The following is a 12,979-nucleotide window of genomic DNA, read 5'->3' on the forward strand; positions in this document are numbered from 1 at the left end:
TTGAATTGCATAGGGTGTGATTTTTGATATTACATAGCTAAAATGAGATAGCAGAAATGCAAATAAGGGAAGCTCATAAGTCTCCAATGAATGAAGCCTCCAACAATTTATTTCTTCCAACGAACCTACACACAACAAAGCAAAGATGAAAGTGTTGGGGTTGTGTTTAAGAGGTCTACCACAATCAAACTCTCACTTTGGTGTTTCCACCTCCACAGACAACCAAGATAGATAATGGATAAAATAATAAAAGATGAATAAAAAGATAAGCAAGATAAACAATATGCTAATGGAGATGATGGAAAATGTGACAAAGAAGAGGGAAAAAACTCCCCTTCAACACTAGAAAAGTGGAAGCTTCCAGGAGTGAAGACGAGCACAAGACCCTTGAGCACACGAAGCCATGATAATGGTGATGGTGTGACGAATAGGTGTGAAAATGAAAATGAGAGCAAGAGAACCAATCATGTAAATGAGAGCATGAGAGATTGTGTAGAGAGCTTCAAGTGTTGCCAAAGATTGATTAGAGAGACTAGAGAGACAAATTGAAGCAAAAAAGAGAAGATAAAGGACCTAAGAAGGAATCTCAAGATCGATGGATGCAGAAGGAGGCATTACACTATTGAATATAGTAGGTGTAACGCTCCAACAACCACCTTTAGACTACATTTTCATAGGACATTAGCATAGCACAGAGATGTCTTTGCAGGACACAGATGTCCCTAAGTCAAACAGTCAACAAAATTGGGAAAAAGTTAAAAAAAGGGATGACAAGGTAGGCGAAGCAAGCGGACAGATGGAAGCCAAGGGATATCTTCAAGTCAACTTAAAGCGGAGATGCTTATATGACGTGAAATTGCATGAGGTGTAATTTATGACGTTACATTTTGCCCCCATTTCAACGAGCATATCATAAGAGAGATGCGAGCTTAAGTAAAGAGAAAAAGTTGAGAAAATTTTACTAGGATATGAAGATGAAGCAGAATCATCTATCCATGCGGAGTTACCCAGGGAAGAGACCTAAACCTTTGTGAGATGTTGCTATGTTGTTTCATCACAAACATGTTAGCTGCAAACAAACATGTTAGACAAAAAAAAATGAAAAATTGTGATACAAAAATGATACGATTAGACACATAGATTACCAAATAATGATCACTAAGATAAACCATTGTGCTAGTAAGGGTAGAAAGTTGTGTTATGCTAGATAGCCATACGATAGGTTGCATGTGATTTCTACAAACTATGTTGTAGGACAACCGCATAAGAGATAAAAGATTGATTAAATAGTGGATTGACCTCCACAAAGACAACAAGTAAGAAAATAAAGGTCAATCAAGATAGTGGTTTGGCCCCCACGAAGGCAATAGATAAAAGATACGATAAAATATCATGATAAATAGATACTGAGATGGATATGATATGATTGCAGATATGATAGCCCCCCCTTAGAATGATATGCATTACACATAGGGAACACAAGTCATTCAAAGGAGAAGAGATGTTGTGTCACATCAACATAATGAGATGTTTCCATGGAATGTCACCTTGCAACAGATGACACATGATACCCACAACATCAACAAAGACACAAAAAGACAGGGGGATCCTAATATTCAGCATCATAAGAACTCACAACAATGAAATTAAATTATGTATATATCTACATATGAGTTACTCATCATGGTCCCAATCAGATCTAAAGAAAGGCACATAAAAACAAAGATAAAATAAAATTTTGGGTCAACAATGAAGAAGTCCTAAATGCCCCCATTTATTTGCATTGTCCTCGAATGTAGAAAGCTAAGATACGATAGATAGAAGAAAGATTAACAAAGAGAGGAAGGGTATAATAGCTAATCCCTTGTATCCAAGCATCTACAAAGTAACTTGGGTCTTCCAAGAGAGCATAAACACATAAAAGCATATACAACCTCCTATTTCCAAGTACCTACGGAGTAACTTGGTCCTTTAGGAGGGTAGAGACAAATACAGACAAGCATGAGAGAACACAGGCATACACACTCTAATCTACAAGATAAGACGAGTACTATCCTAGTAATCTCCCCCCATCAAATCATCATCCTCCCAATATTTGATCATATGGGGAGGGAAGACATGCTCGAAGAGGGACAACTATCAAGGCGGTATTAGGCGTCTCACCAACAGCAAGAGCCAAGGATGATGCAGCCTCAACATTCTCATCTAAAAGCTCCGAGACACAAGAATCAATGACCATGTGAAGATTGTAGATAATGCCAGGATGTCCTCTAAAGAGTCGAACAAATGCCCCTTCATAGAAGAGACAGGTGACTTAGCTCGAGGCAATGAAACAAGAGTTGCACCACTGACCTCTAGAAGAGGGGCATAAACAAAATCTGGAGAAGGTGGAGCCTCCTCAACAACACGCACAAAAGAAGATAAAGAAACAGGTAAAGAAGTCGCCATAGCTGATTTTTTATGACGAAACTCATTGGAATGGGGTCCTATTCAAACTTTCGCTTAGGCTATTGCGGAGGTGAAGGGCTCCTATCAATCAGAGGTTCTGAGTACCCTGGGAAGTTGCAATGAAGATGCGATTGCGAAGCAAGAGGATGTATGCAACATGTCACTGGGCTAGGAGAATGGGAGGACAATTGGTAGGGAGGTGATGAGGGGGTGGCTCCAAGGAGGGGGCAATGAAACCTATATACCCATTTATGACGAGGCCCATTGGCATTCCTTGGAGTGGGAGGTAGCTGCACAAAAAATGGAGCAGATGCAAATGCAGAGCTAGGCGATGGAGCAACAAAACCGGGAGTAGGCATGGACATAATAGGAGCAGGAGTGGACACCAATGACTCGCCCTCAATCCTCAAGGTGGCCTCACACTCCCAAGCCATCATCTGTCGATGACACTTGTGCTCACACACAAGCTGGTTCTAGCATATGTAGGGATCGAGAAGAGAGGTCTAAGAAGGCCCAATAGCATCCCGATCCATAGGTTAGGCCATCATTGCCATTTCCAACAGAGAAAAAGGCCCAATTGATGAGGCAAAAGTTGCTACTAAAACAGGCTCTACAGGTGCAATTGCATATGCCCTTCCTTGTTTTTCTCTAGGAGTAATCGAAGGAACAAGGGGTACCTTCAGAGGTTGTGACACAAGAGCTAGAGGTGAAGGATGAGCTTGAGGTTAATGCCTACCCTTACCACATCAAGCATGATGAGGGATATCAACAAGGATCATGAGCTCGAAGGGAAGGTGGGTTGTTGACATCAACAACACGAGTGCCTTTCCTTTGTTTGTGCTAGGCACAAACGTAATAATAAAAGACACCACTGGAGGTTGAATAATCCTCGGTGAACGGGGAGGTGCACCCCGAGGAACAAGTCTATCCTTAGGCCTTGATGAAGAAGGAGCAGAAGACACAACCCACTGCAGTACAAGAGCAGACATGGAAGGAGGACCAGAAACTAATGGAGGAGGTAAAGAAACAGTAGGCTAAATCGACTTAGGTGCCAACTCCCCCATCTTATAGTATACTTTATATAACAAGTCTCCATGGGGAAGGATAGGCCAAAATAGAGCAGGCCAAAAATGATCCAATGAAAAGCCCCCACAGACAACTAGTCACTGGTATTTAGTAGCATGGATCATATGAACTATACCCTTATGAGGAAAATTTAAGCATTTATGAACAACTAAGGGGACCGCATAAATGGAAATTAGCCAGGGGATACCTAGCTTAACATGGAATAAATTCAACTCCCGAATGACAACGAAAGTGCTCAATACCGCCTTGGGGTCCCACGAAGATTGTCAAGGTGGTGCAACTAAAAGGAGGAACAAATAGCCCATCATTGGTCCTAATAGTAGCACAACATTCATCAAATCTCAATCTACGTAGACCATTAATAAATATAGCCTCCTTTGTGGTGACATCGACTCGACACAAAGTGTCAACCATCACACCCATAACAATGTGACCATTTATCTTCATCGAGATGTATAAAGGAGCAGGCTCCCCACTATAAGGAGAATCTAGAGGTGTAAAAGATATATCATAGTATTTTGTCCTCTAGCTAGAGGGCGAGATTGAAGTGATGGTAACCTTGTTGACATAAGGGTCACTACTCAATATGGGATCTGATGATGCAAAGATAAAGTTAGATGAATGTGATGGGAAAGGATCAATGTAGATTTGGAGCTCGTTGTTCGCTTTATCAGTAGATTTATTAGATTTTTGTTTCTGATCACCAACCTAGATAGCACCATTGTCTATATGGTCCTCGATTGTGTCTAAAACGCATACAACACTTGGTGTCATGGGCAGGCACACTGTGATACTGACAGAATTTGGAACCATCATCCCAACGAGGGTATGGTCTATTGTTGTGGTCTAATTTCAAGATGCATGATTATCCTTCAAAAGTTTTTGCTATATGCTTAGATACAAAACTAGATAATTTAGTGAAGCCCTGATTCAGCCGTGACTCCTATGTAGATCTCTTGGTTGCCTAAGGCACAGTGATAACATTCTCCACAACTTTGTTCTTTCTAGACCCTCATGAAGAAGATGCACCCCAAAGGCATCAACACAAGAGTTCAAAGAAGATTCTCCAAATTGAATCAACGTATGCTGATAGTTAGTGAACATGGAACAAAGATTGGTGAAATTTGAATAGTGATTAAGAAAGAGCTTCTCCCTCAATGTCAGCTACAAATTTCCAATGAACATCTTCTAGTAGGGCAAAAGGGATCTTGGTGGAGATAGATTGATAGTGAGAGATAAAGTCAGTAACCCTCTCGTTTGGCTTTTTCTTACAATCAATAAGGTTAGCTATGGTGACCTTGCTACCAATATTTGCTTGAAATCTCATGAGAGACACATCCATAAGCTGATCAAATATTTCGATAGAATGATCTGGTAAGGAGTTGTACCCCTCCAACATGGTCCCCTCAAGAGATCAAGAGAATAACTTTAATAGAACAAAATCCAAGCTATGATAACCACTACAAATAGGCATAAAGGAATCAATATGAATGTTTGGATCTCCTTCTTTGTTATACTAGTCGAATTTCAATGCCCCAAGGAGTGATGGTGTTCAAGATACTCATGTCAAGCGGATTGCGGTGATAATATGCGAGAAGCGAAGACTGGTTAGCAACAAATGCAAGGGTGGTAAGTTGTTGCAACAATCCCATAGTCTACAAAATGGTGTTCAAGATAGGATTGTTAGGCGAAGGAGGCAAAGGTAGATTATGAGAAAAGGCAAACATTCTCGCTAACATTCTCTCAGTTCAGGAACCCTTCGGAGTTCCTCAAGCTCTCCTCTAAACATTAAATCTCGTCAAACAAAATTGTAAAAGCAGAGTTGTGATCGATAGCAAGAGGAGTGTTTGTCAAAGTATTCTTTAGAGAATTTGGTTGCAAGTCGGATGTAGAAGAGCCCCCTGTAGGGAATGGACAAGAAACAAAAGGATCATTTGAATCTACATCACTAAAGAACATCAGACCAATTCTAGTAGGACTGTAACGATTTGGATGGATACTTGGTTTAGAAGTTCTTCTCACAGCAATGCTCATATAGTTGATTACAATAGTTTCTTATCTTTGTTATATTATAATTTTTTTCTTAACTACTTTGTAAACTTTAGATAGTGATATTGTCAAAAACTTGTCATTTGCATACATTTCATTGTAGGATTGGTCAATTTTCCGTCAATTATTATGGCATTATAATACAATTAGTGTTGACATTAAACAAGCTAACATTATTGACCATATTGATCTAAGTCAAACTTAGACATTCTATCACTAACTTGCATTGAATTCAAATTGTTTGCCAAAGAGGTGTTGATCAGGCTAGCTCAGTTGCCTATGTATTTTGGTTGGCTTGCTGCCATTCATCTTTTTGCATGCATTGTAGATAGTGTGATTGAAGCATTGTATGCTCTCACCTTGCTCACTTCAAGATCTGCATGATTAGAAAGTGTGGAAGCATTGCATATGCATTTCTCTATTGCCAAAAAAGAAAAAGAAAAGTAGGGTGGGTTGTTACAAAACCACATCAAAACATAAAAAATAAATGCTAGAACCATGCATTAAAGCCATTCATACAAAATAGTAGAAATTTATAAGGCATGGCGGTGAAAATATGAAGTATACACTTTTCTCCTCTAACAAAACAAAAACTTGAAAATTTCATTCTAATTCAAAACAATTATGCAAACATATTTACGTGTGATTTTGCTAGAATCTAAAATTTAACTAAAATCTGAAAAATTATCTCTTAATAATTATTATTTCATTAACATGACCATGATTTGTCATTTTCTATTTGATAATGAAGTGCTTCATTTTGAAAGAGTCCAAACATAAGTAGAAAGACGAATTTAGCTAACAATGTTAACTACTTCATATATTTACTTTAAAAAGCTAAACACTACTTAAATCGGCATACACTTTTGATAGATCCTATACCTAGACAAATTTGGTTTGAAGGATGCTATAAAAAGTGGCTGCCATCTTTAGCATCAATGGTGACCAACATTCTCAGGCCTAGTAGCCAGCCTTCAAGGGTCTAGGCAAAATGGCGTAATTGTTAGAAGTATCACAATGTTGTAGCCATGTGCTTTCATCATTTTACAAATGACATCTTAAAATATAATCTCTGTAAACATGCATTACTGCAAGTAACAATTCAGACAAACCATAGCAAACAAAGCTGATATAACCCTCAAGGCTTCGTTGCAGAACACAGCAACAAATAATAATGTGGAATATTTCTTGCCCATGACAACTTCAATATTTGGTATATCTGCTATGGGTTACCCCCTCTACCTTTGATTTTGATCTAGAAATAGAGTTTAGGTTAGGGTGCTTTGTCAGTTACAATTGTCTATCATACATGATCCATTGACATGCTCTGGTCACTAGTGGATATTTATATATTTTCTTTCATTCTTTTTTTCTTTACAACTACAAACACAGAAGACATGAAACTGCCATAGCAACAATAAGGCAAAAATTAATTACTTGAGATGTTTCTTAAAGGGTATAAAGGTAAATATACTCAGAGAAATGAAAAACAATAAGGAACTGAATAAAAATAAGTCATAATGATATGAAATGGCTCAAAACTCTACCCAGCCATGAAAAGGCATATGACAACATAGTTTCTTATAGTTCTTCATGATGAAGGGCAATAGCAGATTGAAACCGATGTAATTGCCAAGGTACCATCAGAAGCTTCTATACAAAGAAATCAACAAGTACTTTTTTAAGCCAATCGTGCTTACAGAATATACAGTTACTGGATTCACACGTAGACTTTCCAAATAAATTTGACTTTTTCATTCCAGTTTTTGCAGCCACTTCATCTGACATACAACAAACAATTGAATTACTTTTGAGAACAGAATTGGGAAAACTCAAACTTTATGGATTTAAAAAATGCCTCCAAATTGACAAAGAAAGATAAGGTCATACCTTCCATGCATACATTACAAAAAATGCCAAGGTATCTGCTGACCAAACCAAAGAAAATGATTTCCAAAAAAATGGCAGAATGACATTGATAAGTGGTGTGAGAAGGAAGAGATAGTTCAAGGCTTCTTTTTCTTCCTTTGAGCAGTCACGCGCTCTTAAAGAAGGAATTGCTGAAATCACAGAAAATAAATGAGATAGAAGCCCCACAGAAATGCTGAATAGATATAAAAGGGCATTAATTTTTTTCTGAAATAGGAAAACAGGATAGGCGCTTTTTGTTCAAGCATGTTAGTTTCATTACCATAGTAAGGATATAACTCAAGCAAAATAAACTTGAAGGTTAATAAACAGCTACCACAAATGGATATGAAGTGTGAATTCTAAAAGCTTTCTTAATCAATTTAACAATATGGCATGTCACTAAAACTTCCTGTATAAGATTGAACAGCAAATACTCTGCTACAGAAAGTTAAAGAGCGGGAGAAAAAATGGAGATTTAAAATCTTCCCTCATGAAAAATTGAAAGAACAATAAGAGGAAAAAAGCATTGGTAAAAAAAAATTGTGGCAACAAGAAGCAACGTGAAGTAATATCTCATGTACATATATATTATCCACTAGGGAAAGAAATTGTCATTGATAAAATTGTCACCTTTTACTCATCTAGCAAAAAGAGAGAAAATCATAAATCAATTTTATTTTTCTTTACAGAGAATAGAAAATGCAACAAGAATAAATAGCTAGGAAAATTGAGTTGTGTGTTTTTTACATGGTAGCATATCTGCCGACAATTGTTTGTATAGCATGTTGACCATTTTGTTTGGAACAGTTATGATTTTAGAGATCAAATTGGAGATCAGTATGTAATTTGTGGAAATTAGTAATACTCTATTAAAACCCTTGCCCAATATTTTATTCTCGAGTCATCTTTCATTTACAAAGAACAAGAATGAAAATTTTCTGAGCATTGTGAATTTGATGTCAACACATTTTTTAGAACTTTGTTAAGGATTTCCTGTATTTCTCATAATAAATGATATTGTATTAAAAAATTATGCGCATATTGTGCTTAGAAAAAGTTGGTTGAAAGTTGCCTTAAGCATGTATACAAGTGGTGATCTCCAAACATAAAGACATCACCGTGCCCCAAAACTGTTTTGTTATGATAGTTCTACTTCTCACTATGGCAATTAATATGTTTTCTTGTGTTTTCTAAACATATTTGATATTAATGAAACTGCAGCCACATGACTTCATCAATATTTTAAGTTCTCCATGTTCTCAAGCCTTTATGCATTATGCATCATGATCACAGTCCTTCATGAACCATGGTCATGAACACCAACCTGTTGTGACCATTTCACACATCGCCCCATTAGAATGGGGACCCCCTCTTTTTGCTTTAGGTTTTGCTTTCCTTTTGTTTGTTTTTCTCTCTGCCTTTAGGTTTTTTGAGTGAGTGAGTGGTTTGCCTGGGCTGGCTAGATTAGGGCTAATCTTGGAAGCTCGTTTTAGGGTTTCTTTCAAGTTGAGTCTAGCCTAATTTTGGGGAGTTGTTAGCCGTCTGCCTGAAACCTCAAGTTTACCAGAATGAAGCATGCCTTTCAGGAGAGTCAAGTTGGTTAGATCAGGGGACAGGGTGAATAGGTCTCATGTCAGGTTAGGTCTAGTTTGAAGGTTTTCTTGTCGGAGTCATGTTTGTTTCCCGGTCTGAGTCAGTTGAGCAGAGTCAGTAATCAAAGGAAGGTCGAAATGGTGATTGATAAACGAATGCACCTGATGATGACTGGAGGCGTTTTAGAAGGGTATGACCAAAATTGTTGACTTTTGAGACATGATGGAGAAAGTTGTCATCTTTTGCATTAAAAGAGAGTTTTAAGCTTTGATGTGATGAAAGCCAGTCAAGGACAAGATTTTCGCTCCTGACCCTTCCAGAGGGTCCAGAGTGAAATCTCTCCTTCTTACCTTCTCTTGGCCATGAAAACCTAGTAAAACCCTGCCTGGACCCAGTTGAGTGATAGATTTGTCCTGATTGTGAAGCAAGGGAGTTAGTTTGATCAAGTTTGAAGGAAAATGAAGTGGACCAAGGTAAGATCTGGCCTGAGATGTCAATTTCGCTTCTGACCCTCCCAAAGGGTCCAGAGCGAAATTTTGAAAAGCTCTCATTTTTGCCTAGTGAAAAGCAGGATTTTGATGGGGATGCGTGAAGGAAGGTCTTTGTTTACCCCTCAAGGAGATTTGGAGTTCAAAATGTCCAGAATCAAGCCTAAAATAGGATTTTCGCTCCTGACCCTTCCAAAGGGTCTAGAGTGAATTTCATCCTAAACGCTATTTCCTGCCTTGGATAGACTTGCAACCTTGTTCCCAGCTTGGAAAATGATCTAATTTTGCCTTGTGGGGTGGTTTGAAACTTGAAAACTGAGCAATTTGGCCTGGAATGGAGATTTCGCTCCTGACCCTTCCAGAGAGTCCAGAGCGAAAATCTTATTAGAGCTTATTTCTTTCTAACTTTGGCCAACTTTTGATGTGCAGGGTATCTTGGAGGAAGGATTGGATATTATTGTTACCTTTGAAGATTTGGAAGCATGAAAAAATGGACTTTGGACAAAATGGTGAATTTCGCTCCTGACCCTTCCAAAGGGTCCAAAGCGAAATTCCCAAAAGCTCTCATTATGCAATGAAGAAGGTCAAGTTTTTGGCATGAATGAAACAAGAAAAACTTGCTTTTGCCTCTTGAAGATGTTTTAACTTGGAAAAATGAAGGATTTTGCCCAAAAGGAGAATTTTCGCTCCTGACCCTTCTAGAGGGTCCAGGGCGAAAATTCCTCAATCACCTATTTTTCTTGCAAAATCAAGTCAAGTTCTGGTTTTTATGGCTTGGATGAGAGAGGAGTAGTGTTTTCTTCCTTTGAGAGATGAATTTAACTTGAAATGATGATGAAATAGGCCTAAAATGAGAAATTCGCTCCTGACCCTTCCAAAGGGTCCAGAGTGAAAATTTCTATAGGAGGCATTTCTTGTCTTGTTTGGTCAAATTGAGGTGTCAAAGGCATGACGAAAGGAAGAATGAGCATGTTGAAACCCTTAGGCATGTTTAGAAGTCATGAAAATGAAGGATTCTGGCCAGGAAAGGCAATTTCGCTCCTGACCCTTCCAAAGGGTCCAGAGCGAAATTCCTTATTAACCTATTTTTTAGCCTTGCTTGGACATGAAATCCTATTCCTAGCACGATGAAAGATGAAATCCCACTTAGCAAAGAAGTTTCAAGGTGAAAAAATGAAGATTTGGGTCAAGATTGAGAAATTCACTCCTGACCCTTCCAAAGGGCCCAAAGCGAATTTTCTCAAAATCACTCTTTGCTATCAAGTTTTGCTAAGTCAAGTGTGAGATAAGGTGAAATATAGAAGGAATTGCCCCTGGGAATGACTTGAAGTGCTAAGAAATCATTAAAAAGTGGAGGAATTGAGCCAAATAGTGAATTTCGCTCCTGACCCTTCCAAAGGGTCCAGAGCGAAATTCCTAAAAACACCTATTCCCTTGCAAGGTCAGGACAACTTTTTGGTTTTTATGGCTTGAATGGGTGTGAGGAAGTGTGTTTTTTAAAGATGATTGAGGTTGAAAAGATGAAGGAATTGAGCCTAAGAGAGATTTTCGCTCCAAACCCTTCCAAAGGTTCCAGAGCGAAACTCCTAAAAACTATCCTTTATTCCAAATTTTGGACAAAGCTAAGCTTGGACAAGGGTGCGAGATGAGAATCTGGATTGCCTTAGAGAGAAATTGGGTTGCTAAAATGCCAGTTTTGAAGCCAAGAGAGAAATTCGCTCCTGACCCTTCCAAAGGGTCCAGAGTGAAATTTCCAAATTCTCCCTTTTTCTTGCAAATTTAAGACAAGATTTTGCTTTTTATGCCTTGGAAGTGATTTGAAGATGAAAGGATTGGAAAATTGCCCTAAAACCTAATTTTCGCTCTTGACCGTTCCAAAGGGTCTAGGGCGAAAATCCTAAAACCAACATGATCCTTTCAAGTTTGTGCTAAGACAAGACTAGACCAAGGTAGAAATTGCCCTTGAGACCACCTTTGAGTGGGTGTTTGTTTCAAAAAATGATGATTCTAGGTCAGAGAAGGATTTTCGCTCCTGACCCTTCCAGAGAGTCCAAGGCGAAAATCTCAAAATCCCCTATTTTGCCTTGCAAGATCAAACCAAGCTTGGGTGGAGTGAATGAAGAAGACCATTGCCTAGCCTTGAGGGGTGGATTGAAGTCAGAATGATGGAGGAGTAAGCCTAAGCAAGGAAAATCACTCCTGACCCTTCCAAAGGGTCCAGGGCGAAAAACATCGAAGACACCTTTTCCTCCAAAATTCAAGTAAAACTAGGCTTGGATTACAGTAAAAGAAGCCATTTGGAATGCCTTGAAGAAATTTAGACCTTCAAAAAATGAGAATTTTGAGCTCAGGAGAGAATTTCGCTCCTGACCCTTCCAAAGGGTCCAGAGCGAAATTCCCAAAAGAACAATATTTCCTTCAAAAATTGATAAGCCAACTCAGTGATGGAGATGAATAGACCCTGGAGATTGCCTTGGAGGAGGTTGAGGATTAAGCTAAGGTGAATTTTGACTTAAAAAGTAAAAATCGCTCTTGACCCTTCCAAAGGGTCCAGGGCGAAATGCACATTATCACCTAATTTGCTCATGTGAAATGGTAAAATTTGAAATGCAAAACTTTAATTGGGTCGAAACAAACATGAGCTTGCCTTCCGAAAGATTTTGGAGTCAAGAAAACTAGGTATTCAAGTCCTAATTTGAAAAATCGCTCCTAACCCTTCCAAAGGGTCCAGGGCGAAATCATCAAAAGGCCTATCATTCAACCTTGTTTGATTAAGTCAAGAGCGAATTGCAAGATTATGAAGACAAGGACATTAAATTTGCAAATATTGGTTGTGAAAATTTCAATTCATGAAGTGAACAAGCCTGGATGTAAAGTTCAAACAAGCCTTGAAGTGGTTTAGACCTTCATCATCTTGGATATTTCAATGCCTAAGGAGGAAAGAAGCTTCATTGAGCCTTGATCAAACCTCAATATTCCTCAATTTTCACTAAATTTGTCAAAATTAAGACATTTGGGAAGTTTGATCAAATTCACATGAATTAAGGCATTTGTAATTGAATTAATTAATTTTAAGCCTTAAAACAAATGAAAAAGAACACCTTTCAAGTCTTAAAATTAATTTTAAAATTTTAAAAATAAAGGTGAGCGCTCAAATACATTTATTTGCTTTTACAAGCAAGTCGGCCCCCTTTTAAAAGGGATTTTATCTTGTTTTATTACTAATTTGTTAGGTCAGCCTCATGGTTAATTAGGGTGAGCGCCCTATATAAGAAAGGAGTGTTGTAGCATTTTCAAATCATTCATTCATTATTCTTCTCATGTGAATTTCAAGAGCAGATTGGAGGAGCGAATTATACCAGATTGGAGGCGAATTTCTTGCTAAATTGGAGGTTAATTTCCAG

General features: G+C 38.2%; 1 protein-coding gene across 1 annotated transcript in view; it reads right to left on the reverse strand.

Annotated features, from left to right (window-relative positions):
* Positions 1–7,001: 7,001 nt before the first annotated feature.
* The window catches only part of LOC131028864 (protein RESISTANCE TO PHYTOPHTHORA 1, chloroplastic), a 42,751-nt gene continuing 36,773 nt past the window's right edge, over positions 7,002–12,979 (reverse strand). The window contains exons 3-4 of the mRNA XM_057959232.2: positions 7,474–7,643; positions 7,002–7,364 (exon numbers count right to left, since the gene is read on the reverse strand). Coding sequence (XP_057815215.1) covers positions 7,338–7,364; positions 7,474–7,643 — 197 coding nt within the window. The 3' untranslated portion in view covers positions 7,002–7,337. The remainder of the gene's footprint in view (positions 7,365–7,473; positions 7,644–12,979) is intronic.

This window comes from Cryptomeria japonica, chromosome 8 (genome assembly GCF_030272615.1).
Source record: "Cryptomeria japonica chromosome 8, Sugi_1.0, whole genome shotgun sequence".
NCBI lineage: Eukaryota > Viridiplantae > Streptophyta > Pinopsida > Cupressales > Cupressaceae > Cryptomeria > Cryptomeria japonica.